This window comes from Diospyros lotus, chromosome 9, assembly GCF_014633365.1.
Source record: "Diospyros lotus cultivar Yz01 chromosome 9, ASM1463336v1, whole genome shotgun sequence".
In the NCBI taxonomy this organism is placed as follows: domain Eukaryota; kingdom Viridiplantae; phylum Streptophyta; class Magnoliopsida; order Ericales; family Ebenaceae; genus Diospyros; species Diospyros lotus.
The window spans coordinates 677,902-705,694 of NC_068346.1; the positions used below are offsets into that span (position 1 = coordinate 677,902).

The 27,793-nt window shown below is 36.9% G+C and overlaps 3 protein-coding genes and 1 non-coding gene across 6 annotated transcripts; 1 reads left to right on the top strand and 3 right to left on the bottom strand.

Moving 5' to 3' along the window:
* Positions 1-16: 16 nt before the first annotated feature.
* Positions 17-88, top strand: TRNAT-CGU (transfer RNA threonine (anticodon CGU)). The gene has a single exon. It is a non-coding gene; the product is annotated as a tRNA-Thr (tRNA).
* Positions 89-1,020: 932 nt separating this feature from the next.
* On the bottom strand, positions 1,021-9,106 carry LOC127810096 (uncharacterized). Of its 2 annotated transcripts, none has more exons than XM_052349351.1 (5): positions 8,186-9,106; positions 4,458-5,128; positions 4,167-4,355; positions 1,773-1,853; positions 1,021-1,469 (listed from the first exon to the last, which is right to left on the bottom strand). In XM_052349351.1, the coding sequence occupies exons 2-4, from the start codon at positions 5,118-5,120 to the stop codon at positions 1,833-1,835; spliced, it is 873 nt and encodes a 290-aa protein (XP_052205311.1). In that variant the 5' UTR covers positions 5,121-5,128; positions 8,186-9,106; the 3' UTR covers positions 1,021-1,469; positions 1,773-1,832. The 2 variants fall into 2 exon arrangements, with proteins under 2 accessions (XP_052205311.1, XP_052205310.1); XM_052349350.1 differs by having other exon boundaries at positions 4,167-4,358.
* A 143-nt stretch (positions 9,107-9,249) lies between these two features.
* On the bottom strand, positions 9,250-11,026 carry LOC127810095 (uncharacterized). Its single transcript, XM_052349349.1, has 3 exons — positions 10,382-11,026; positions 9,892-10,083; positions 9,250-9,795 (listed from the first exon to the last, which is right to left on the bottom strand). Exons 1-3 carry the CDS (start codon positions 10,820-10,822, stop codon positions 9,511-9,513), a joined length of 918 nt encoding a protein of 305 aa, XP_052205309.1. The 5' UTR covers positions 10,823-11,026; the 3' UTR covers positions 9,250-9,510.
* An 826-nt stretch (positions 11,027-11,852) lies between these two features.
* On the bottom strand, positions 11,853-27,786 carry LOC127810228 (nicotinate phosphoribosyltransferase 1-like). Of its 2 annotated transcripts, XM_052349573.1 has the most exons (15): positions 27,334-27,786; positions 25,139-25,286; positions 24,058-24,177; positions 23,765-23,899; positions 23,625-23,686; positions 20,061-20,136; positions 19,210-19,311; positions 18,483-18,599; positions 16,321-16,379; positions 15,400-15,574; positions 15,140-15,274; positions 14,965-15,063; positions 13,003-13,111; positions 12,363-12,475; positions 11,853-12,264 (listed from the first exon to the last, which is right to left on the bottom strand). In XM_052349573.1, the coding sequence occupies exons 1-15, from the start codon at positions 27,495-27,497 to the stop codon at positions 12,187-12,189; spliced, it is 1,692 nt and encodes a 563-aa protein (XP_052205533.1). In that variant the 5' UTR covers positions 27,498-27,786; the 3' UTR covers positions 11,853-12,186. The 2 variants fall into 2 exon arrangements, with proteins under 2 accessions (XP_052205533.1, XP_052205534.1); XM_052349574.1 differs by lacking the exon at positions 18,483-18,599.
* Between the last annotated feature and the right edge of the window lie 7 nt (positions 27,787-27,793).

Below are 27,793 nucleotides of genomic sequence, written 5' to 3' on the forward strand. Positions count from 1 at the left end.
CTTAAGGCGTCGCACTGCCTCCGTAGCATAGTGGTAGTGCGTTCGCTTCGTAAGCGAAAGGTCGCGAGTTCGATCCTCGCCGGGGGCTGCCATGAACTGCTTTTGTTTCTCTTTTTAATATTGTTAAAAAATACACTTTTTATTTTTTTTAAACATATATATGTGCAAAAAGTCTATAATTTTTTTAAATTAGGAACATTTTTAGACTATAAAGTGTTTGAAAAATAATTAATAATTTTATGAAGAGTATTATTAATTACTTAAAAATTATAATTTTATAAATTTGATGTTTCTCTTTTTTATATTGTTAAAAAATACACTTTTTATTTTTTTAAACATATATATGTGCAAAAAGTCTATAATTTTTTAAAATTAGGAACATTTTTAAATTATAAAGTGTTTGAAAAATAATTAATAATTTTATGAAAAGTATTATTAATTACTTAAAAATCATAATTTTATAAATTGAATATACAAATAACATGATCATTAATTATTCGTTTTAAGGTTCGTATTATGAAATTGCCTTGGAACAAATTTAATGTTTTGAGTTTTTTTTATTTTCTTTAACAATCCTATATATTGGGTCTTCACTTTGCAATATTTATTTTAAAAACATAAACTATAAGAATATGAAATATCAAAAATAATTATATAAAATGACTTTTAGTTATCGAGTTTGAATGGAATTCACTATTTATTCTTTGGACAGAAGTCACTTGGGTACTAAAACCATCTTTACCATAAACAAATTAACAAGTCTTGTAACACAACGGAACAAAAAAAAATATAAGTGATTGAGTGACGAGTCTCTTCTAATAATGACATATATCAACCCTTAATCTCGTTGAGTTATAAGAATTTTTGGTGCCTCAGCAGTGAAGAGGCACCAAAAAGAAGAGAAAACAAGATTGCATAAATCTAACCTTTTTCTCACCCTGTTCCTTTCTTTGCCAAGAGTGAGGAGAGGCTAAACACAAAAGTTCCATAGGCACTTCTACAGCATTGAACATAAGGGAATTGCTTACAAACTGACATTCATTAAAAAATGAAAAAGAAAAACAAGAAACATATCAACTACAAGATAGTATGCATATACAATACTACCAGTTAGTGGTATTTATTTCTGGTTACGTATGCTCAATATCATCATCAGTTCACTCACTTCTATCACAATGCAAGATACTACAGTAGCAAATAAATGTAAGATGAGAGAAGAATACAGGATGCAAGAAAAGTTCTACCAAGTGTTTGATCATCACCTCCACTAGAACCTTCAATGGTTGCTAGCATGATATCAGGCGACAAAGGTATAGATTTTACAGGACCTCAAGTTAGAGCAAGATATAGTCATACTGTTATCTCTCTCATTGTTGAAATCACACACCACCTAAATTTTGCAGTTCTTGGATCAGGTTGAAAATGTGGCACTTATGACAATTTCTCCTGCAACGATGATACCAGGAAACCTGCATTTAGAAAAAGCACTATTGTTAGACCATCAACATGGTTACATAAATTCCAAACAACATCTAAAATCATGAACACTGAAGAAATGGCAATCATAATTATTTTTTTTTTTCATGAAAAGAGTATGGAGGCCCAGTGAGGTGAAACTGAAACTTGAGAGCATTGACAAAAGTATCATGTCCCTTGTTCAAGTGTAACATCATCGAAACACAGCCTCAAATATTTGCATAAATCTTTCTTCCTCACACGACAAGGTTATCTGTGAAAAACTAGAAACATTAACAGTACTTTGCAGGGATTACCTTTCCCTTTACCATGAAGATTCAAGGCTCATCGCCTGTCTAAATTATCATTTTATCCAATCATTGTTGCTTCTTTGCAGCCTGTTCAGAAGAAAATGATTAGAAAGAAATAAAATGCATAAAACCAGCCACTTCAGCCTATTACCTAGAATAACACACAAATAATATAGTAATAAACAACTTTGTTAATTGAAAATGAGTACTTGAAAAATTGCCACCAGAATAAGGACCAAGGGGAAGGCAAGAAAAGAATGCACACGAGGTAACAGATACAATCACAATCCCCAGCAAAATAAAACAAGATTCAAGTAGAACTACTATTGCAGGTTGTGTTCTTGTAGAGCACAAACGAGAAAAACAAATGCAACACTATTGGAATCACCATTTCAAGAAATATGTTCCCAAGGGCATAAAAGCAGAATAAGAGAATAAAAATAAACTGAAAAAGCAGTATGAACGAACTATCTATGTAGTAACACATGATTGTCCATAAACATGCAAACAGATATAAAAAGGCAGAAAATAGAACAGACGCATAGCTTTACTACAACCCCAAAGTCCAAACAAGTAAAAACCAAGCGATTGCAGGGCCTAGGCTCTAAGGCAACTAAAGGAGGTTATTGAACAAATCCCATCTTTCTACTAGATTAAGGCCACGGAACAAGAGGTACTACTCCGAATCCACAGAAAAGATTCAGCCCCTTTCACCATTATCTCAAATTACCACTAATCCACAGAAATGGAGCAGCTATTTGTTACAGTTTAACAACAATGCCAACCATCTAGTTGTCAGTGAGTATTAAAGAACTAAAGTTATCTTACTGGTAAACCAATTCAAATTCAGATTGTAGTAACCCACAAGTCATTCACCTCAGCCTACTCATGCAAAAAAAAAAAAAAAAAAGAAACCAAAATCAAGTTAAAACAAAGGCCCACATCTACATAGCACAACAACCCACAGAACCATATACTTAGCCTAGAAAAACATATTCTACAGTTCAAAGTGGTCACTTGGTAAGGCAAAGAGAACTATACCATGACCCAAGGACATAGTAGTAATTAGATAATAGTAGAATTTCTTTAGTTGTATTGTAAGAACCTCCAGATGTATTCATTTGAATAATTGGCAGTCCTATTGGCGCCAAACCTAGCTACCGGATCAGCATATCCAATCTGATTCAAAGGACAATCAATTATTGAATGAAATCTGATTTTTAAGACTCTCAGTTTCCCTCTCTTCCTCGGTTCTCCCTATTCTCCCTCTCTCTGTTTCTGTTCTTCTCTAATTCCCTCCCATTTCTTCTGATCTCTCTCCCCAATTCCTTCCTATTATCTCCTAAACCCTAGGTTGAACCCTAGGAACATGACAAACTGCAAGTATGCAATGTCCATGCTTCTAATATTTCACCATGCTCAAAACGCTTTACTACAGGAATCAAATGGGCATTAAGTTACTCCAAAGTATATTTAATGAACACTGATTGTGTATTTGGGCCATTAATGTTGGTATTAAATACAAAAGTGCTTCACTTTAGTAAAAAAAAAAAAAAAACATTGCAAATGCATAATATTAGAAATAATGACTGACTTCATGCTAAAGTAGGATTACAAAATTTAGGCTTTCTCGGGGAATGACTAGAGATAGTTGGAACATGTTAAGAGTGAGTGAGTTGCTAGAAGGGGCCCCTTCATATGGAGTTGTATGCAAGGTTATGAAAGGAACCAAAAATGAACAAGAAAGGAGAGACCGAAGCCAATTGAGAGAGAGAGAGAAGAATGCAGTAAGGAATAAAGTTCTAAACTCCTTGCAGACCTCTTTTATATGTTACTAAGCCTGGAGTTCCATGAGGCATACTGAAGCATAATGCTCTGGGAGGTTTATGCCATGACTGAGACGTTGGCATACATCTAATCACAATAATAGTTTTTGGACACAGGTTAAGATTGTCAGTGCTAAATGAATATTTGGTAAGAGGCTTAAAAGCAAAGCCAACAAGCAGGTACAGCAACTGAAGAAAATTTAAAGTAAAACAAGAGAACGGGAAGTGTAGAGAAAGATAGGAAGTCTTGGAAACCACAACTAGATCTTAGGCATTCACGCATAGAAAATATGCACCACACTTCCAGAAACAATTTATTGTCGCATTTTCCATTCTTTCCAGAAAGTTAATGCTCCACGTGTGGAAGTTAATATAATATACCTAAGACCAAATTTTACACTAAAATTTTCAGTTGGTATAAAAAAAATGAGTTGACTCAAGTTAGATGAGCATAAGCACATGCTCTGCCAGTTCAAAAAAATTGACTAAAAGTAAATACAAAACCACTAAGGTGCAAAATTAACAGTAAATACAAAACCATTAAGGTGCAAAATTAACACAAACATTTCCAAACCTTTTTGAGTTTAGTCAATACTGAATCTTCAAATGCCTGGTATTGACTACCAACAAGATTACTCAGCTTTGGAGGATCAGGTTCAGCATTTTTCTGGGTGCACGGAGCAGTAGCAGTTACAGCTTGTTGAAGAGGCAGGACCAGTAAAGGGTTTGATAGATTCCCACATACAGTTCCTGTGGCAGCAATCTGCTAAATAAAAACATCTCCATCAGTAAAGACAAAAAAGCAGAGTGCAAATAATGAATAAGGAACAATTAAAATGAGTGACAAGACAACAAAAAAACTTACTGCTGCATCTTTGGATGCCATCACAACAAGTGCACAGCCCTTTTTCTTTTGACTCTTGATTACAACATCTTCAACTTCACCAAACTTCTCAAACAACTCCCTTAGTTGTTGAGCACTGTAATCCTCACCAACCTTATCCCATGTTACCTTACACACTTTCTCCTTGTCCAAACTGCTACTAGCATTCTCAGTTCCTTGTGTTGTTGCCTCCTTACTTGGGGGTTGGGCAGTGGATGCAACTTTATTGGCATAGGTTGCTCGAATTCTGGCAATCTCTTCTTTAAGTTTTCTAGAAATTCTCTCTTCTTCTTCTCGAGCTTCAGCTTCAGGGTCAGGAGCAAAAGCAGCTCGCTCTCTTTTTTCAAGATCAGAAACCATCTTCCTGCGCTTGGAGTCTTGTTGTGATTGGCGGCGGATCTTCATCTGTTTGATTCGGAGGAGATCATCAAATAGCTGCCTAGCCTTTTCATCCTTGAGAATCGCATATGATGCATTGAGCTGCAGAATGTCGGCATGTGCATTTTGATCATCTGGCCTCTTGTCAGGGTGCAACTCCAGTGCCCTTTTTCTATATGCCTTGGTTATGTCTTTCTCTGAAAACTTTGCTCCTTCATCGCCGGTTGGTAACCCCAAAATAATATAATGATCAATCTTATCATCCATATCTCTTTCTGCAAATTACAAAGCCATAAATCAATAGAATTAAAACTCAAGATGTAAGGCATTAGAGAGAGTTTATTTTGTAGATGGTTCAATAGTTTTAAAAGTTAGAAAGCAATACAACCCAAAAAGGTAAACATGACCACTGCATGACCTTTGAATATTGTTTAGCCATAAGTTTCTTATTGTTGGGGAAATGGCTTACATGATAGACTGAAGATTTTTTTATCTTTTGATTAATGTAACAATGACCTTATGAAGTTAGTTAAACCTAAGCTAGATTTTGTCACCACAGATGAGCATATGGAGGTGTTGACATGACAAGCTTTTCTTTAGGGGACAAGACATGTATGATTGCAAAACAACCCATAGAAACTATGTCCAACTTTCAGTCCAGAAAGTAGCCAATGCATTTAAGCAATCTATTTGTAGAAACATATATATATATATATAGATATATAAGGTAATGCTAACCTAGAGCAATGGTCAAGATGCAACAAGTAAACATTATTTTTAGACAAGGTGCATTTGGTCGACTAAATATCTCAAAACATAATGTCTTAATCATAAATCAGAAAACAAGGTACAATAAATGCACCTTGTCTGAAAACAATATACACTTATTGCATCTTAATCATTGCCCTTAGGGCAACGGTTAGCATTGCATATATATATATAGTTGCCAACTCTAGTTTCTCTTCAAATTAATGAAAATACACTTGTTCAAGTTAATTGAAAGAGGGACAAACCTATGAAAAGGCATCAATCATCCAACTAATTACCTACAAGAATATTAGATAATTTGACAATGATTTGATGATATTACTATATCTACTATTTAACTTAAAAACAATGTATTATTCATATTTAATCACGGAAAATCTAAATTTCAGATACCATCTGCAAATGTCAAGTCCTCAAAGAAAAGAATGAAGCCAACCAAAAAATAGAAAGAAAGAAAGAAAAGTGGCATGGACTGTGACCTGCGATGCACTTCTAGAAACAGCCACCTTTTTTTCCTAAAAATTAATTTTCAGATATGGTAGGATCTAGCAGTTGGATTGTGTTGATTTTTGGGTATGTGGGTCACAAGATCAAGTGATTCCGACGGTCAAAGTCGCCTAGACGGTGCCATGTCTGGCATGCCTATTTGGAGTGTTAGACAAGCATGTCCTTAATTTTCTTTTTCTTGAATTTTTTTAATAAAATCACGTCAATTTTATAATTTATAAGATTCATGTAGATTCAAAACTTAAGGGTCAATTTTATCATTTTCAGAAATTTAAGGGCCAATTCAAAATTTTAGAAGGTTAAGAGCCAATTAATAATCTTTGAAACTCAAGGGTCAATTTATAATTTATAATTTATAAGATAATACATTACTCTTGAAGTGGTTATGAATCTACTCAATCTTCTAAATTATAAAATTAACATGATTTTTCAAAAAACAATTAAGGACACGCATGTCTTAACACTTCAAACAGGTATGTCGAACATGGCACCTTCAACAACTCCAACCATTGTAATCGCCTTGGTCATGTGATCCACATACCCAAAATCAACATGATCCAACAACTGATCTTATCAGTTCGTCGGCGACCATCTATGGCAGATTCCGACGATTGGAACTAACCACCGAAATCGCCTTAGTCTTGTGACTCACATACCTACAAAACAACACAATCTAACAATTGGATCTCACTAGATCTGAAAATCAATTTTTGAGATTTTTGAAAACGCGTTTTTTTTGTCAGTCTGAAAAAACTATTTTTCAAAACAAAAAACTAGAAAACGAGTTTGCTTTGAAATTTTGAAAATGGTTTCTTTTTTGTTATTATGATATTTTATTCAAAGTAAATTCTAAACATTTTTTAGTAAATTTTAAATTTGATTCAAAGACTTTAAACTATAATACAAGAGATAACTTAAACTATAATACAAGAGATAACTGATAATCTAATCGTATGTAATACATTAAAATTGCAAAGTGCTTTCTAAAATAATTTTTGATTTGGTTCAACTATTAATTTCATGATAAATTTATTTTTGACCAATGTTAATTTTGAGATTTAGATAACCCACAACATAAGACACTGAAGAAAGTAATTATAAATTACAAAATAACAAAACATTGGTTTATCATAAACAAAATCCAAAATCTTAGAAATATCATTAAGAAAAATTAATACAAAAAAATCATATTACATATTCAATTTAATATTCAAATCAAATAAAAAAAAAAATCATAGAAGGGGAGGGGAGACACGACAATCAGGAAGAAACCATCGATGAAAGGGAGGTGATGCTCGGTCGTTAGGCGATGGGCAGTGGTGGGCGCGATGCTAGGGTTGTCGATCAACAGCAGTTGTCGGTCGACAGCGGTGGGTGGTGGCAAGCCAGAAGAGAAGAGAGGAGAAAGGAGACGAGGGGCGATGATGTCGGACGCGATGCAGGGGTTTGCAACGAGGGGCGGTCGACGGTGGTGGTCGCGATGTCGGTGGCGGAAGCGGTCGACGACGACGATGGCGATGGCAGTGGCGGTCGACGGCCAAAAGAGAAGAGAAAGGAGAAAGAGGAAAGATGTGGGTCTGTGCGGTCGGGTGGGGGGGGGGGGGGGGTAAAGGCTGCGTTTTTCGTGTTTTGGGTGAGTTTTCACTGAAAACACCCAAAACAATATTTTGTTGTTTTGGGTTTTTTTTATAAAAATTTTCTTTATTTTCGAAAATATGTTTTTGAAAATAGCAAAGTGATGGCGTTTTTAGTGTTTTGAAAAACTAAAAACTCAAAACAGGTTGAAAACAATAAAGAGAACGTAGCCTTAACAATCTTAGCATGGACAATTCAAATATTCAATCAATATTTACACATTTAATTCAATCACAATTAACAAATATTCAATCACAATTAACACATTTCAGCCACGGCAATTCCTAACTAAATGAAGTAGTCAAACAACAATTAGTAAAAAGCCTAAAGTCATAATTCCTAAACTCATTATAGGTGTTAAATTAGCCAAAACAAAATAGAAATACACATTAAATAGAATATAATCAAATAAATTAACTTACCTCTAGTCTCTTAGTCTCTAGAGTATGAAGGGATGCCCACTGACCAGTGGCCACTGCCTGCCTGCCAAGAATAAGAACACAACACCAAAGATTGAACCAAAAGATTTTTTTGTCACTGGTATTGAATTTGAATCCGAACAGAACACAACACCAAAGATTGAACCAAAAGTGTCCCAATGGCAATGCAGAGAGGCGAGCGACCGAGTCACCCAGCGAGAGCAAGAGTTAGAGAGCCAGAGCCAGTAGCCATAGATGCTACCTCCCCAGCTACCGACCGAGAGGCGAGGGAGAGCCGCGAGCGAGAGCGAGAGCGAGGGCGAGGGCGAGCCGCGAGAGATCCAGAGAGGGAGAAGGGTTTGCAGAAGTTTGCAGAAGGCGCTGATTGGGGGTGGGCTTGGAAAAAATTTATGGGCCCTGAGGCAACCGCCTCTTGAGCCTCACTATAGGTCTGGCCCGGGTGGACGCTGAACCAAAATTGTGAAGCCCACCCTGTCCATGGGCTAGGGCTGGGCTGAAAGAGAGAGGGGGAGAAGGGTTTTCAGATTTAAGAGCCTTAAAATGACAGAATTTTGAGTCTTGAGCCAACCGTCTCTGGAACTTCACTGTAGATCCAAGCCTGGAGCTAAGCCAACGTTGGTGGGGTGGTTCTTGGGCTCAAGCTCACGCCACCGTTAAGCAATCGCCTCTTGGACTTCACTGTAGATCCGAGGCCGGAGCCAGGCTAACGTTGGTGGCGTGCGTGATTCTTGGGCTCAAGCTCACGCCACCGTTTAGTCACTAAGTTTTTTGGTCGTGCCACCGATCTCATGATGTCCTTCCATTCGAAGCATCTAAAATCAATCTGACCTTTAAATTTCACTACTTGGAACAAAATGATAACTGATACTTACAAGCATGTAAAATTTGCTGGATGAACCAATCAACCAACAAACCAACCTAATGTGGACACAATTGCAATTGCTTGCACAAAATGGACACTCTTTTCCCAATGCATTAAGTAATCCTCAACCGAACCCAACCCAGATTAAATTAATTAATTAAATTAATGGTCTCCTCAAAAAGTCAAATCTGAATCTGGACCCGGCCCAACATTATATATATATATATAGATAAAAAAAACATCTACAGCTGTATCCACGTTTTGCCTGATTAAACTCATCAGTAAAATAATTCACAAAAATCCAAAACTAGAAGCAGCCTCTGTTCCTTCCTCCAATCCTCATCCAATTTATATGTAATTCAACTCTCTCTCTCTCTCTCTCTCTCATTTATTTTATGTTTGGATTGGGTTTGCCTTGTGAATATGTCCAACAATTCTTCAACTTTTACTGGTAAGTGCAATTCTTCTTCAAAGACAAGGCCACGTTCATCTGCTTGGCATCCATGACCACCGAGCACTCAACCTTCTTGTAGAACTTGGGCTTCACCAGCTTCCCCAACACGTACGCTCTGGTCCGCACGGTGAAGCTCAGCATCAACGGCACCGGTGCCAGCGGCGTCCCGTCTTTGCTGCTCAGATCGGCACCGCCCCCGTACAGAGGAATGTTGCTTCCCTGCAACGTCACCGTCACCGTCCTCTGGCTCTTTCTCGACTGATAAAACTTCTTAATCTGCAATATTACCCAGTTCAAAACACCCTAAGAAAGATTGAAAATTTGTGAGAGATTGATTCATTTGATGATGGGCTTTGTTTTGGACTGGCTTACGGTTCCGGTGGCTAGGGTGAGCTCAGATTGAGAGTAGGAGAGATCCAGTGGCGTAGATATGACGTGGACGCCGAAGAATGTGCCGGTATTCCGGTAAATGAGCTTCACAGTGGAGTTCATCGTCACCATGTTGGTGGCTACGCCGGAGAAATCATTGCCGGCTTGAATCGTAAACCAGTTGAATGAAATGCTCTGCAAATTTCACCAGACAAGAACAATGTTAAATAGCTCTTACATTTCAAACAAGAATAGGTGATCAGTTAGATGGAGGGAAGAGTCTCTTATGGATCATTTGGTGTTAATAAGCAGAGATCATAAAAACACAAGTAGTAAATCCAGCTACATTAGTAGGGAAAAATTGAGACTTTTCAGGTTTTTTGGTCCAAAATTATACATCGGAATCATAGATCATAGCGTGTGCGATCCGATTCTAACAAGTGATACCAGAACAGGGAAGAAAAGGGCTTGGGGGGAGAGCAAGTTGACAGACCTTCATGGTGACGACGGGCTTCTGATTCCGGCTGGCGCCCCACAAGACGAGGGAGAAGAAGGAGAAGAGGAGAACGAAGCCAAGAACGAAGGCGGGAAAGTAGCAGCGGCGGGGGAGGCCGCGGGGGGCGGCGCCGTCGTCGAGGAGGCCCTCCTCTTCGATGGAGTCAAAGTGCTTGTTGGCGGAGGAGGGCTTGTCGTGGTGGCGGGGCTGCTTGTGCTTGAGGGAGCCGGAGAAGCGGGTGGAGGAGGACTCGCGGGAGTGGCGGCCGGGGGAGCCGGCGGGGCTGAGGATGGGCGTAGAGTGGAAGGAGTTGGTGGTCTTCTCGCCATCGTGGGAGTCCCGCGACGGGCTCTGCACGTAGTACGCCGGGTGGCGGCTCGTCGGCGATGACGGCGCCAGGCTCGTCACCTCCGAATCGGTCTTGCCGTGAATCGACATTGCCACTCACTCTCTATCAATCGCAGAAACAAGTAAAGAAGAAGAAGAAGAAGAAGAAGAAGAAGAAGAGGAGAAGATGGATGGATGCGTGGGTGTTTCTAGGAAAGTAAGTCAGATCTTGGAGCAGAGAAGTAAGCAATGAGCCATGGCTATGCCTATGGGTGGCTGACCAGATTTTCCTTTTTTCTATTTGGGGGGAAGGTATCATTCACAGAAAACAATGCAAGTTGGGGTCAATTATATATATATATATATATTAACTGGTCACCTCACCTCTCTCTATTTAATATTTCGAAATGGAAAATGCTACTGGTACTGCAATTTAGACTAACATGATGGGTGGAGTATTCCATAAGTTTACGTGTATTTCGGTGAGATTATTTGATTACGTACTAGAACTAGAATAGCGATTGTTCAATACACACTTAAAAATTAAAATTTTAATTAATATCACATATGAGATAAGAAATTATTTTTACACACGTATATACAGTACAAATGTGTATTTATATACAAACACGTATGTATAATATGCATGTATTTATATACATATGTACTTTTTAGTTTTTTTTTTTTTTTACAATAATTGAATTTGAAATTTTAATTACCCAACCACTTAAATTTCAAATAATATCATTTTGAATCACATGATTTAAAATCCTTGAATTCAAACAAAACATGAGTTTTTTTTTCTTTTTTGACAAAATATTGTCTTTCTATAAAAATTAAATTTGACATGAAATGAAAAAAACATAGTGAAATGGTAAAAGACCTCCTAAGAGAACTAATAGTTTGGAATTTTTAATTGATGCAAAATCAAAATTCTCATGGTTATAACCATACTTAAAAAGGTATTTTTTTAAGTCCAAGTAAATGAACAAATCTTTGGAAACTAATTTCATATTGGCATAATTTAGAAGAGAGAACAATGATATCAAGTCTGGGTGGAGAGACCAATTGCATTAGCCGACAGTCAAAATAATTAAAAATACTAAGTTTAGTAATCATTTATACTATTAACTGCCAAAAATGATTAAAAATGGCCATTGCATTGCATTTGGGTCCTCCCCACTAGGAGTCAATGTCACTGCCCTTACAAGAAATGCTGATGGAATTAATTGCCAAAATTATCAGAGTCGGTATACTATGACATTCTTCTGCTTATTACAATGACTCACAAGACTTTAGCAGCAAACTGAAAACACATTTTATTGTTTACCGTCACTGTTATTGTTTATTAGATAAGAAGAGAATGAATTGTAGCTCCTAAAAGCCAGAGATAGACGTGCAGACAAAACCGAAGTATACAAAGTCCTGACCATTTGAAACGGCCCTTCCAACTGCCACCTTCAAATCACCGGCCATTACTGCAGCTCCCCAACTGGTGCCTCGTTGAGCCAGAGGAAGTGGATAAAGTCATATAATCTTGCACTTACGCTGACCTGCCAAGACAGGAATTCAATTTCTTAGAGATTGCAGTTAGCAAAACATATGCAAAAAAGGAGAAATTTACAGTTTGCATCTCATGTATCTGTAAAACCTTGTAAGGGGTTGGATTCAATCTCCTCATATGGTCAGGCCGCATTTGTTCCAGCTGTTGGACACAACGATTCCTGATCTCTTTAAGAGGTGGTAGTTCTTCTCTTTTTTTGTCTTCAACCATTAACAACAAAGTTCAGAGAGAGTAAGCAAAATGAATGATCAACAGAATCTGTTTACTGAAATCAAGTTACTCATTGCTATGAATCCTGGGAACTTTCGGATCCCCCCAAAATACTGAAAAGTTATGAAATCCATCTATACTGCAAAAACTTCTATTCCCTGGAGCAGCGGAAAACCTTTTCAAGTAAGACTTTAGTTTCAGTTAGAGACATGCAGATGCCAAAACTAACTAGAAGGATATTGAGAACCATAAATCACGGGCTGAAATAGGATTAGATTAAGCTTGAAGGCAGGAAAGCAAAAAGGACAATGATATTTGGTTCTACAATGTAGTCTAAATTTGTAGTTCTACTGCATGAAACGGCCAATCTACCTTTGGACTGGTTTTAGCAATTATTCAAACAAAAAGGAAAATGATATAGCCATCCTCCTCTGATAGAGAAGCAAAATACAAAATAGTGCTCAAAGCATGAATTAGTAATGACATATTTGAACATTTCAGATCACCAGATCCTCACCTGGGTTGCCAGGCCAAAAACATTTCAGAAGCTCCTCAACATGCTGTGGTACAACATATGCTCTCTTTGACTCACTAAATGGGTGACGACATAGAATTCTTTCTCCAACCTGCATCCAATTATAAATATAAAATGAAACAAATCCATTCATGAATTATAGGAAGTTACTACATGAAGACTGCATAACTGAGATGAGAATGTTGCAACAAGATGCAAAATATAAACATGACTGAGATAAGAATGTTCCAATGGATGTATATACATATAAGAAAACATAAAATATGAAAATAAGGTTGGAGCATGCCTGTTGGAGATAATATGCAATCAAGATGGTTTGGACATCTGAGAAGAAGATCGATGACATATTGGAGAGGCAAGTGGATGAAATAGGGCAAGTCTATAGCAAAATAGGAAGAGGAAGAGCAAAACAAACTTGGTGGCCAACCCTTAAGCATGACACAGGGTATAATGTCCTTATAGAGGTTATAACCCTGGATACAGATGACTAGAGATTTGGAATTTATGTAGCCAATCCCATCTAATGGGATTAAAGCTTGTGATTGTCGATATTGTTGCATTGATTTATTTATGCTAGGACATGGTTCAATTGTCAAGTGTTGTGCTAGAATATCCAACCAAATATCAGGTTAGTTAGGCAGGGAAACCTTCTTAGAGCTGATATACCAGCAATGTAGGACTAAAGAAATATGTGATGCTTCTCCTGCAACAATCACAAGAATAGAAACATATTGATGTGGGACAGAAACAAAAAATTACAGAAAGTAGGAAAGAAAGAGAAGATATTAAGAAGAAAAAGAAAAGGCTAGAGAAGAGAAGAAGAGAGAAACCGAGAGAGAGAGAGAGAGAGAGAGAGAGAGAAATCATATTATTCAATCATCCAAAGCTAAATAAAAGATTGCATTATGTCCCCTTATTTGTACACAATGAAATGATAAACCAATCTAAAAGATAACAACTAACCAAAATATAATTCTAATCTCTAAATCAAATATAATTTTATCATCTAAACAACTATGATAAATCAAAACAAACCAAGATAAAACCTAACATAATTTTTTTTTTAAATCAAAATTGAAAGCATATCAAAATATCCCTATCACATATTGTTCATTGATCCATATCAGTTAAACCAACATAAATGCTCAAATTTGAGTATAAAGGATAGGCCAACACAGGTTAGCTCTCATGCCCTCCGTATTGTGATCCTGTCAAATGTGAGACACAATAAAACAAAAGAACTCCTGTAAAGAAGTATACACACACACATGCAAAAAAACAGGAACATACATAATGATGCAAGCACATACAAAGAGACCTGAAACTAGGAACTTCTAGAACCAAAGCTCCAACATCATGTCAAAAGTACTAAGTGCTCCAAAAATTTAATAGGAAAAATTAAGAATCATGCATACAAATGGTTACGTGCAAATGAAAATCCTTCCTAAATGCATAAGCGAATAACTGACAGACATGCACAGGAAAGTTGTCAGTTTCTCAGAAAATACAAAAAAGGGAATTTAGTGCCTGCCCTACCGAGTTATGAAGGCTATTGCTTCTGTCTTTGTCTTGATGGAAGCTATTTTACTAAACAGGAGAGGAAGAAAGCCCTAAGTTCAGTTACCTTTCAAAGACATGATGTTCCTCATCTGGATTAGTCGGGCCAGGGAATTAGATCATTGTTGAATGTCAAATATTTCACTATAATACAATCTCACAATTAACATGGTACATCTCTCAAGGAAGCATGAACCATGACAGGAACAAGATGATAAATCTTTTTTTTTTTTTTTTTTTGGTGCTACCCAAAAATTGATCAGCTTTCCTGAATTTGTTGAGAACATCTTGTGATTGCACAGCATAGAAAAGGATTCACAGCCCAATACCCAAATGTTCATCCACAATGGTGAAAAGGAACAAAAAAAAAAAAAAAATGGTGAATACCTTTGGAACCGGTTCATTTTCTCCAGTCATTATGTCTACAAGGGGGAACCCCTCTTTCCCATACAATCTGTAACACCGTTTCTTACATGGAATAGAAACCTAAAAAAGAAATACAAATAGTCAACCTTTATAATATAATGCAGGAGGTGGCAAAAAATTCATGGTATGATCGAACCTTTGAAATGTCTTCTGAAAGTTTGATGCGGGGCTGATTATTTATTTCAACCAGCTTAAAAACACAGCCTAATGCAGCTTGAGCATAGCAAGTAACTAGATAAGTTCCAATTCCAAATGCATCAACTTCATGACCCTGTGGAGGAAAAAGTCACTGAAAGTCAAAGGGTCATACATAGTTTTATTTTCTTCTCCAGTATTCTGCAGTTAAACAAAGATTTGGCAATCAAAAGAGCGAGAAAATAATTAAGATGGCACCACCTGTTTGTTTAAAGCATCTAAAGTTTCTTCATTGAGGTCATTACTTGCAGTAATACTCGTCTTTCCAAAATCCTGCACTCCAAATTCCTTCTCAATAGTGCAAAAGAACTTCCGGGCTTCGCAAGACAAATATGCAAGATCACCAGAGTCTAACCTAATGCCTACTGCTTTGTACCTACAATTTTTTGTCAGCTGGGCAATGAGATCAAAAACTAAGAGTAAAACATTGATATAACAGAAAAATAAATAGAGCCCTGAAAATCAAATAATAGGACATTCAATGGATAGAAGAACGGAGGAGAGGGGAAAGTGACAAAACTCTCAGGAAAATAGAAAAAGGGCAGCACAATGGTTGACAGCATTTACAGACATATTTTAAATACCAAAATTCAGGAACTCACTTTTTCTGTGGACTTTTGCAAAGTCTAGGCCTTGTTGGTGCAGGATAAATTTTTGCAGAAATGTGCACATGCCAATACATTTGCAACCACCAGATAATTGTAATATTATTTGAAATTTATATTTATTTTTTCCATTTAGCATCTATTAGCACCATGTCATTATCATATAATTCTCATTCACAAGCACAGAGTCACTTGAGCATCATATGATTTGCTTACGATTATACATAGGCTGGAAAATTGGAGCGGCATTACAACTCTTACGAAATATATCTTATTTGATCAACTCATTCAAACTTCAAAAACATGCTAGTATGATATTTTCCTTCTATAGTAACAAGGCCCTGGAAGTTCAATAATACCTTATAGATGATTTTATGTGTTAAAATACATACCAACTGCTAAAATCACTGGGTACAAAGAAGGAAAATATCTATAAAGGGAAAATATCAGTCATTGTGAGAAGCAATAACCATATTAAGCTAACATGCATCTACACATATAAAGCTTCTGGACATACCCCAAATCATTGAGTGCCAGAGCAACTGCACAAAAATTAGGAATTCCACTCCTCATAACCTGATTACAATAAATAATGTCATTAAACTTGAGAAAATGATGATTAATTGACTCAGCAGTAGATGCATCAATGTGAAGAAGAAAGTAGACTTGCAAATAAGAGAAATTAGCCATGCTAATGAATAACCAAAACCATGTAACCCCACCTGACATCAAATGCAAAGCAACATAAAGAACATCTTTTGAGCAAAAATGGGTGGGAGGTGGCGGATTGGACAAAGAAAATTGAAATCAAGAATATAACCACAAAGTTACAATGCTAGCAATTAATTGCTACCAGATTGCAGGATGCAACTAGCAATAGCTGTACCTGTAAATGTTTGGATATTGTTGAAGAGATCTACAAATGCAATTTGTTCTTTTTGAAGGAAAACTACACTAGAAAAGAAAGACCAGAAACCCAAGAACAAAGGAGTTGTTGGAAAAGACGAACATTGCCTAAGTACCAAAAGTTTGGAATAGCCAATTAAGCCTGTAATACTTTTTAATGAAAATGGTATTTCAGTAATTTGAGCATTATGAGGGATATATATATATTTTTTTTTATTTCAAGTCCTTTTATTAGGGAGATAAAAGGAAGCCCAAAATAAGGTTAAAAAAAAAACACATTGTATGTAAGGCCCCAAGGAGTTGTTAGAATGTTGAAAAACCTAATTGATCATTGCAAGGCCCAGGAGGGGCATTTTGGTAATTTTGGTTCACAAGGGAATTTTGGTAATTCTGACCCCAAAAAAATGGAGAAAGAAAAAAGGTGGTTCAATGGTCCACTTTTTTTCATTTTTCAACCAGAAAAGTTGTCCAGAAGATTACAGAGTAGACACCTGAATTTGTTTGAGTTTAGCAAGAGTTCTTAAAAGGTATGAAAAAATATGTAAAAATATGCAGTATGCCCTGAAATGTATTTATATCAAATATGGAAAGTTTAAAGTTAATCGTAAATCATTAGTGGTCAAATGTGACAAGTGGAAGGGTACTTGGAAGGTACCTGAGATCGAAAGAGTAAGCATAAAAAAATTTGGGGTTCTAAACAAGATAAGAAAAATTTATAGAAATGGGAGGAAATTAAAGAGGTTAGAAAATACAGTGGTAAAATTTTATACAAAAAAATAAAATCATTCGATCTTTGAAATGTTTGAAATTCTGAAGAAGTTAAGTGCAGGATGTTTGGTTTTCCAAGCAGTCTAGACCAGCCACTATGTGAGGTCAATTTGGTCATTTTATCAATGGGTTGAGGTTCTAGAATTGTGTATATAGAATAGAGGTGCTCAACTATGCTTCCACAAAATTTTGTGAAATTTGGAGATTGTTTAATATTCAAACCAATTTTTTAAAAATAAGCTAAAATTGGAGTAAATCTGAAAGCCGTTCAGATTAAAGGGGGTTAGAACTACGAAAGAAAGAGGTATTTGAACATAATTGCAAATAACTTAAGGGCATCAAGAGGAATTAAATAATGCAAATAACTTAAGGTATCAAGAGGAATTAAATAATTGCAAATAACTTAAGGGTATCAAGGGGAATTAAATAAAAAAAACTATCCAATGATTTTTAATTATTACAAAACCCAGGTTGATACAATGCCCATGTCATGGTAACCTTTAGTCTCCCAAGGAATAAAAGAAAGGAACCAAGGATAACAAGAATGCTTTCCAGCTTTATGGTTCCTTCACAACTATAGTGAATTAGAATATGGTACCCATAACTTGTGCAGTTAACCTTAAAGATTGAATCTCCAATCTGTCTTCTCAGGAACTCACTAAATGGTGAAGACCCTATTTAGCACCCCCCCCCCCCCCCCCCCCCCCCAAAAAAAAAAAAAAAAAAAGAAAGAAAGAAGAAGGAAAAGGTGAAGGCCCTGGTAAGTAAAAGAACTCTAGAGTTCAATAGATCAATTGAAGAGAGACCCGTAATGAAGAGCTAAAAAGAACAAGGAACAAAATTGTAGGCCAATCATCTTTTGAATCATTTTAAGTTTAATATGAAAAGATCAAGTCTTTGGTAATAGATAACAAAGGACAAACAAAAAAGCAAACTATGAATAAGGCAAGCATAGATCATCATAATTAACTATTACAAGGTTAATCTAAACTAGCTCATTCTTACATCATATGTGTCTACAAGAGCTAGAAAATCGCTGGGAAATGCCAGGGCATATGAGGTGAAGGCTACTAACTCGCTTTGATTTGTCTCACCAAAAATGCCAAGTAGTGAATGTGACCACTGCAAAGCATCCACAAAGAGAACAACTCAAATTATAAAACACGTGAAGAAAACTAAATGTGTAAAGGACTCATGAATCTCATGTCTGTCATGGTGCAAACAATTATTGTTAGACCATAAAAATAAACTGAGATACAGTACAATATGAATTGACAATATTTACACATATGCATCCCTACCTTAAATTGCAAGAAAAGGGGGATGGCACAGTGTGAAAACGAGATGGTAAATTGGCAACTTTATGTGGATCATACTATGGACATGAATTATCATGTAAATGATTAATTTGAGTCACTAATATCTGGATTATCCAGCAATTATTTTTGACATTATACTTCAATGGCCATGTAATCTGTAGTAGAGGAAGGAGTTAATATGATTTGAGGTGTTGTGTCTTTTTCGAACTTGAGAAGCAACAAATGAAAATACCATAATGTAAAACTCAAATTAAAAAAAGACAGTACGGTAAATCACATTAACTCCTTCCTCTACTACAGATGAAATATTACAGCAATTGAAGAACAATGTCAAAAATAATTGCTGGATAAGCCATACATTCGTGATTCGGATTGGAAGAAAAATTTGATCAAGCATTTCATAAATCAGGTACCTTTAATTTGCTCAACCATGTCCGCACTAGACTGAAGAAATCCTCACAAGTACTTGACCCATCACGATTTTGAAGTGATTTCTCCATGATCTCATCGTGGCTCTGCAAATAACTGAATAAATCAGATAGAAAAGGGAGCATGAAACTCAGTAGAGTGACAAATAAAAGGATATTTCTGTTCCCTTATTTCCCTAAATTGTTGAAATTAATCAATAACTGAGTTGCATAATGAGAAGAAGAAACCTTAAGCATTACCAATATTATGATGGTGTACAACTGAAGGTTACTTCACCTGTGGAAAAATGGTCTAACATTTGGTAACATAGGGGAAATTTGAAACTGAAACCCAAACCAACATCCAGGAAAGAAGGGTAAAATTCCTTTGGCCATTCCATATTTAGAGAATTTCAGCATCACACTTTGGTCAAACTGGTTCTAGGAAAATATAAAAATAGAAAAATTCCTTCTCACTGTCATCCAATCAAAAACATGAACAATCAACTCAATATACTAAAAGTTACTTGATATCAAATTGCAAGTTTCCTTGAGTAAATCAAATTTCATTAGTTTATTAGATTGGGATGTCAGTGAAATGCATGGTTGAACAGAAAGAACGGAAGAACCTGTGTTTTGGAAGGGAGACCTCCAAATAATAAATACAAGATAGCGCATGATGGACCACCATTTTGTACAAACAAAATTAATTAACCACTTCAGAGGATTTGTTTCTAACATACTAAACTCAACCCAACTCAGGTAAGCTTTTCCCAACTACCAGGGGATTTGTTTCTTATACATGCCTAGTAGATGTCAAACTTTAAGTATGGAAACTTCTTGTAAACAATACCAACCATGAAGGAGCTCACAAAAGCATGAGAATGTGTCCCTCGAATCGGTATTCCAAATAACCTTCCAGCTTCAACATTGCTGTCACCACAACAGAAAAAGAAATTCAGCCACTCCAAAATTCACTTTGTCCAATAATTTACAAGGAATAACATGACAAAAGTCAGGTTAACTTATTCCAAAGTCGCAAAGACATCCACAACATATCTTTATGCCATTCCATGGCTGACCTTTTGGCTTTTAAATTCTTAAATACAAGTAAGAAAATGCTCCATAGCAATAAAGTAGAAGATTAGTGCCCAAAAGTTCCCCAGGAAATCTACTCAGTAGCGGCACTGAGGTGGGGATGGAACAGGAATTTGCCTCAAGAGAGAGGTTAAGTGATAGTCAATAGAAATTATGTCAAATAAGCTGATAAATATTAAATGAAAAACTCAAATTAAATCGCAGAAACTCCAGTTGAAATATAAGTTTTGTCATTAAAAATCAAGAGATAAAGGTTTTTCAAACCCACCACAATGATATTTCATGTTTTGGAGTTTTTCCGTGATTGTCTTGCTGCCAAATGCCTTGAATTATATAAATGGCAGCCTAAACTCAATGCTTCTATCATTGCAGCTATATCCCCTCAGGCAAAGAGTTTCTTTCTAAGGTCACAATATAACAACTATATGTTTTCAGCAAGAGTAATTATCTTCCCATTCATCCACTGATATCTCATATTTTGTCTCATTTTCAATTTTCTTTGCAACAAAAGTCACAAGCCTTATGTAATACCCAGGAATGATTTGAGGTCATAAATAATATTTGATGAATGGTACAAGTGGAATTATCAAAAGAATAAGGCTTTAGGACACACTATTGCAGTCTTAAAAGACCAAAGTGGCTCGAGGGAGTACCCCGGACCTTAGATAGCCAAGGAAAATGGTATAATATCGACAAGTGATTCGAATTATGATTTTTAGTGATGAAATAAATTGGATCAGGAACAGTTTTCGGTACAGCTGTTGACCGGGCTGAGGAAAACCGAATCGACGTAGGAGACATCCGAAAAGTCAACGGAGCATGTTGAGGACTAATATTTTATGTATAGAACAACCCTTAAGAGATTTCGGGTTAAATTGAATGGATTTAAGGTCAAATCAATCAGTCGGGCCTAAGTGCAGTTTTCTAAATTTACCCGAGGGAGGTCAAAACAGTAATTTTTCAGAAGTTTCAAGGACCAAATGAAGAGTGTTAGTCTTGAGGGTCTTAATGGTATATTTGGATTTATCAGGGGTGTTGTGAAAAGGGCAGAATTGTCATTTGAAGAAAATAGGGGTCAAAGTGCAAAAATTGGAAAAATGCATAGTGTGAACGCGCAAGTGGATTTCGGCCGCCGCCTTCCACCGCACGTGGCCGTCGATTTCCGGCGATGGGACGGGCGAGGCTTGCTTGGGGAAGGTCGTAGCTGACGGTAAGAGGCTTGGGGACCAAGCCATGGCCGGTTATTGGCCGGAGGAAGCTCGGATTTTTCGTATAAATAGAGGCCGCGAGTTCGAATTTTTAAGCATAAATCGACCAAGTTTTTGAATGTTTTTGAGCGAGTGATTAAGGGGTTTTTGGTCGCGAGGAATCAAGGATCACTTTAGGCTCGATTTGAAGCATTTTGGTGTATGTTTGAGGGGTGTTCGAACTTGGCCGAGGGTTGGAGGCGGTCCGCCACCGCCGACCTGCAACTGGCCGTTTGGGCCACTTTCCGGTGGCCTTTCGGCCTAAAAATGGTACCATCTGGATCGATTCTCCAAGGGCTTCAAGGGGGTACCGGTTTTGCAGCCATCGGAGCAACCGCCGGTGACCGGTCTTGAGGAAGAAGACGACGCGCGTGGCTGCACGCGCCAGCTTCCACGCGCAGACACGCGCCAGGCGCGTGAGGGCGCGTGTGATAGGGGCATTTTGGTATTTTTCTTTCAGTATTTTTGTTAATTTATTTTAGGAATTATTGTGTTGAAATATTTTGGAAAATAACTAAGGAAATAATTATTTTGGAATTATTGAAGTGAAAATTGGGAGAAAATAGAGGAAATTATGGAAAAATTGAGGAAAATAGATTTTAATGCTTCCTTAATTAAATATGATGTTAAGGAAGTATCTTGGCTTGAGGTTGAGCACAAGTTCAAGTATTTGGGGTTTGGCACGCAAATCGAGGCCGTGCACAAGGATCGAGGCAATCCAAATTCGTTCAAGGTGAGTGGTTTGATTCCAACTTTTCCTTGTCTTGGAAGTGTTTTTAGGTGCCTGTGGTGAGTTCTAGTGAGCGGTTATACCCTCCTAGACATAGATTGTTTTACAAGGCTTTTGCTTATGATCATTGTGTCGATATTTGCTACATTGCATTAACTGTTTTATTTTAAAATGTTGATGCATGGCGTGTAATTTTCATATCATTTAAATTGCATCGTTGGGTCCGTATGGGGCGGGATGGGGTCTACTTGAGATTGGGACAATGTTAATCCAGGTGAACGGGTGTCACACTGGGGCACTCGAGGGAATAATGTTAAACCAGGTGAACGGGTGTCACGACGGTGCACTCGAGGGATTAACGTTGGACCAGGAGAACGTGTGTCACAGTGGGACATTCGAGGGATTAAGTTTGTCAAGGTGATATCTCGAGTTAGACGTGTCTTGCATGTTGTCGTATAGTATGTCATGTTCGTATGTCTTTCATGCATTGTATAACTGTTTCATGCCTTCACTTGGATGTTTATCATCTAATCTGGGTTATGCCCCTGGAACGTTTAATGTTCCAGCCAGGGACTGCTGCGAAGGCAAGGATGTGGCCGGTTGAGGGCCAATGGTGCTTAGTTTGTTAGTCGTTGTAACGTTTGGAGGCTTTAGTATGTATTTCAGGTTGTAAATGAACAGTTGTATAATAGCGATTTTATCATTTGATCTGTATTAAGTATTTTTGCTATGGAAATACAATGGTGTTTTGGTATCGTTGTATTAAGACTCGTTTAGTTTAAGATTATTGATCTTGATAGTTAAACGGGCAAGACTGGGGTTCGCGGGGTTTTGTTTCTGCATGTGAAGATTGTTCTTGAAATACCGCGCGTGTAACTTAAAGAGAAAAAAAAAAAAGAAATCCCGGGAATACCCTTATAGTGACACGCCTGGCGAGACGGGGTGTTACACCTTATCCCACTAGGTAGAGTAATTTGCATATTTTCTTTAGTAAAGAAAAATACTTGCTTTTTGAATAAAACTTTGCACTTCATCTGACTTTTGTCCTTCATCAAATAAATTAAGCCATGCAATACTTTAATTGGCAATGAGCTTTTTCCTGACTTCATGTGGCCAATATTATAATGGCCAATTAACAGAAATTAGCATGTTAAATACTTTACACAATTTTTAATGTCTAAATGATTAAAAAATATAGTTATCAAACATCTACATGCTCTCATATTTATAAAGATTTGTCATTTTTTTAATGGAAACATCCATATCCATGCAATGACAAAATGCAAGGGGTGCCACTGCCACATAAATAAAACACAAGGGGTAGGCAAGTAACATGCATGAGTCACCTTGTTGCATCAAATCCACCAATATAGCTATACTTTGAAGCCCCTATTGCACCATCAGGTCCCTAAAAAAAAAAAAAATTTAATCTGTTAAATGTGAATAACACTGATATATCCTTCAAATCAAAGGAAAAAACAAAAACCTGTGCACGACGAAGCCCAAACTCAAGTAGAAGTTTTGACTTCCCAGCAACGAAACGATGCCTTGATGCATTTGTAGCAACTAGTGATGCATAATTAATAAGATTCAGAAATGGAGTTTCCAGCAATTGAACCACCTGAAACAACAATATCATGATCAAGATTCAAGAATATGAGTATCATTTACAAACACTCTAACTCAGAACAGAGAGGAAGTTCTGTAGAAACTAGTTCCCCAAAACTATTCACTTCTCCAATTATCATCATGCAGAAGAAACAGTATCAAGGTACTTACAGCAACTGGCCCTTCAACTCTTAGGAGAGGTACCTTCGGGAAAACAACAGAACCCTCCGAAATAGAGTATACTTCAACGTCAGAACAATCAATTCGCCTAAGATAATCGTAAAAGCCATCCTATAATCAAGTTGATCTGGTTAGTGAAATCCTTATTCTAAGTGGAATGAGCAGCAGCATACTATAGAATGACTGCAGCCTTGATGTGCCACTAGAACAAATATAAAATGACTTTATAAGATTCTCTCATAGAAAGAAAATGACCCTCGCAAAGGGGGGAGTGTCATGCACTTGGGATGCCCATTTTAGAAAGACAAACTTCATAAATCTTTCTCACATGCCATTCAGTGTGACAATAACTATGAATTCTCCATATGCAAACACAAGGTATTCAGGTAATTAACTTGTAGTCTGAAAGATTAGGTGGTCTATGGTCTTTTCATTGTGCACATGGCATAACATTGCAACCTTGTGGCTAAACATGTCTAACTAAAGGCCACATCCCAGTGCATGTTCCTGATCACTGAGGATGCTAGGAAGAGTATGTAAGAGTAAGACACAGAGACCCCTAACCTTTGGCATTATGGGTGCAAAGTAGTCAACTCCGACTATTCTTAGATTGGAACCAGCTTTTATGCTTGGCATTTTGAAAATTTACCTGAACCAATGTGATGGTTCCTAGCACAAGAACAAGTTGTTTCCAAAATTTATATGTTAGACAAACAACTCAAAAAGTTCACTCACATTAATTATTTTCAACTGTAAGAAGACCACAAAACTTCTACAAAAACTACTGGCATATTTTTCTATCTTGACATCAAATCAACCATGTTCTGCAACCAAGCTTTTCATTGTGCACAGTCCTAAATTATTGGGAGGGTGAAGAATTCCTTTCTTTTTCCTTCTCTTTTCTTTTTTTTTTTTAGAATCCTAGGACAACACCTGAGTTACATTAAAGAAAAAAAAAATCCCCCAGTTGCATATATACACCATGCTTCTTCCAATGACTTTTACTATGAGCATTGACAGTGAAAGTTGACATTACAACTAATCTACTAATGTTTTCAATGAAATGGTTTACCTCGCATGTTTTGGGCAAGGTTGCCCGGATAAAAGCAATCTCCTCTTCTGTAAATTTAAAATTAGCAATCAACCTTATGCACTCTTCAAGACCAGCAAAAATTGTATATTCACCACCGAAAGGGTTCTTCCGAAAATATAAATCAAACCTAGAACATATTAAATGTAAGAATCATCAGCTTATTAGACATATTCAGAGTATATAGTCCAATAAAATGTTCCTTGACAATATGGAAAGAACAGAGTTAGAAGGCCAAAAGTACAAGGAAAGAGATGCCATAGCATGACAAGCTTCAGAAAAAGACAAAGATTCCTCATAAAATAAGTTTCCTCTTACAGCATTTTTTGAATAAAGACTATGTAGGCAGCACCAAGAAAAAATTATTATAGTTTGGAAGTAGGAAATATATAATCCTAAGTTGAATTCATCATCAAACATGACAAAAGACTGCATGACTCCAGGTAAGCCCTAGTTACATAAATCTACTTCTTATGAAAAGTTTGTCTTCCTTCTTCATTTAAATCCCAACAAACATCAAGGTTGCTAATTTTGACAGTTTTCTTTCCTCAAGAGTTGACCATAAACTGCTACTTGCACTTGCCCATCTAAAAAGACAAATATCTTTCCTCAAGAATTGACCATAAACTGCTCCTCATGCTTGCCCTTCCAAAAAGACTTACATTGTGTCCATATCTAATACTAGAAACTGAACCGAGTCTCCAAAACATCCCAGTGAAAAGTAAATGATATCTTTCCTCAAGAATTGACCATAAACTGCTCCTCATGCTTGCCCTTCCAAAAAGACTTACATTGTGTCCATATCTAATACTAGAAACTGAACCGAATCTCCAAAACATCCCAGTGAAAAGTAACTGACTTGAGGTGAGGAAATATTTAAATTGAAAATATGCTGCTAATTGGTACTTTGAAGAGCTACATAGGGAATCTTAAACAGGTTGCATGTGCCTAAGGAAGAGGCTTGAAGAAACTGGTTGCTGGGGTGCAGTGAAAGATCTAACAGAGAGAAGTCCAAAATGCATATCAAGGTATCTAATGCTTCACCTCATAATCTAGCAAGTGGAAGGAAAACATAAGAGTAGAAATAGACTGAATATAGTATAGATAAACAAATAGAACACATAACCCTAGGGACCAAAACCATACTATCAACCTCAATTCCAAGATCCACCGGAAACCAAACTCCCCAAGAACTTTTATTAGGGCATAGGCTTGGAGAAAAGCAATCTAACATCCTCAAAAAAACAACCAGATCTCTACTGTTTGACAAGATTAATATTTGCAAAAATTCCAGAAATCCTATTTTTTTTCATTTGTTGGACCTTTACCCAAACTGCTAGTCCACTAAAGAGTTGCATCATGCAATGACTGTGAACAGAATTCACTTTAAAGACCATCAATCTCCATCTTTTCCATTCCTTCTTTAAAAGAGAAAAAATGGAAAAAAAAAAAACATTTAACACACTTATGTGCTTATATGTTCATATGCAAGTAAGAAGATAATCCAATCAGCAGCTATTCCTGAATGTGGACAAAAGAGCCCCTGATTGCCAAAAACCATACAAAATCCCATCTAATTATTTAGGAGCAACATATTATAGGGTATGCAAGGGTGGAGCACATATGATGTAGCATCAGTTTACTTTTGTTCCTTAAAAATATGTACTCAAAAATTCAAAAGCATGAGATTTTGTTCCCACTACAAGTTGCATCAGCATATATTAACATAGTAATGACACTTTAGCATGTCTACAACTTACGTCCAACCAACCATATCATTTTCTTAGCTCAAGCACATTACCACCATATTCTTAGATGAATCACGTCATCCAAGCGTTCCTTTTACAGAAGGATATTCCTTTTTCTGAGGTACCTTGTACAGTTTTTCTTTTCAGAAGAAATTAGTGTCTTCTCACACCTCGCAATGCTACTTTTTATGTAAGTCCAACTACAACTGATTGCTGTCAACCAGACTACCAGAAAATGATCCGCATTCAGTTACAAACAAATTTCAACACGTTACCAATTTTAGGCGCAATGAATCATCCAAAACTTCAACCATTGCTAAGATTGATTTATCCAGGAAACAAATGTCATCCATGCGCAATACATGCATAAATTACGCTTGCAAAGCCAATCAAACAACAAACAAAAACGTCATGGAAACACGGACTCACACTGCTCGCTCGTTGTGCTTGCCGGCTTTCCAATAAGCGTAGGCCATAGTGAACTGGTAGAGATCGGAAAGCAGAGGCGACACCATCGGATTGGTCGGCCCGGGGATAACCGAGCGCTGGTTTTGCTCTGTTTTGGCCTGTCCATTAGCTCCAGCCGCCTCCATTCCCGCCGTGACAACCTAGGGCTACTCTCTCTCTCTCTCTCTCTCTCTCTCTCTGTGCAGTCGTCTTCCACTCCTTGTTCTCGTTGCAATATATGATGATATCGATATTCGTATATACGAAACACAAATCTGTATTTATATATAAATGTAATGAAAGGCGGCGTAGATGAATTGATTTCTGGAGCGAGAGAAGGAGAAAGAGAGAGAAAGAGCTGTTGGGACCGTTAGAAACGAAGGGTTGAACTCAAACGACAATCAACTTACAAAATGCGAGGAACCTTATTTTTACTACGAAT

Coding starts and splice junctions, on each gene's coding strand:
- LOC127810228 (XM_052349573.1), bottom strand. CDS start 27,497: ATGGAGGCGGCTGGAGCTAATGGACAGGCCAAAACAGAGCAAAACCAG. Junction 19,312..20,060: donor CTTTTGTGAGCTCCTTCATG/GTTGGTATTGTT, acceptor AGTTATTTGCAG/AGCCACGATGAGATCATGGA. Junction 15,064..15,139: donor TTTCAGAAGACATTTCAAAG/GTTCGATCATAC, acceptor TTTCTTTTTTAG/GTTTCTATTCCATGTAAGAA.
- LOC127810096 (XM_052349350.1), bottom strand. CDS start 5,120: ATGGATGATAAGATTGATCATTATATTATTTTGGGGTTACCAACCGGC. Junction 4,359..4,457: donor TGGCATCCAAAGATGCAGCA/GTAAGTTTTTTT, acceptor GTTTTTATTTAG/CAGATTGCTGCCACAGGAAC. Junction 1,854..4,166: donor TATTGACTAAACTCAAAAAG/GTTTGGAAATGT, acceptor TCTTCTGAACAG/GCTGCAAAGAAGCAACAATG.
- LOC127810095 (XM_052349349.1), bottom strand. CDS start 10,822: ATGTCGATTCACGGCAAGACCGATTCGGAGGTGACGAGCCTGGCGCCG. Junction 10,084..10,381: donor AGCCCGTCGTCACCATGAAG/GTCTGTCAACTT, acceptor TGAAATTTGCAG/AGCATTTCATTCAACTGGTT. Junction 9,796..9,891: donor TCACCCTAGCCACCGGAACC/GTAAGCCAGTCC, acceptor GTAATATTGCAG/ATTAAGAAGTTTTATCAGTC.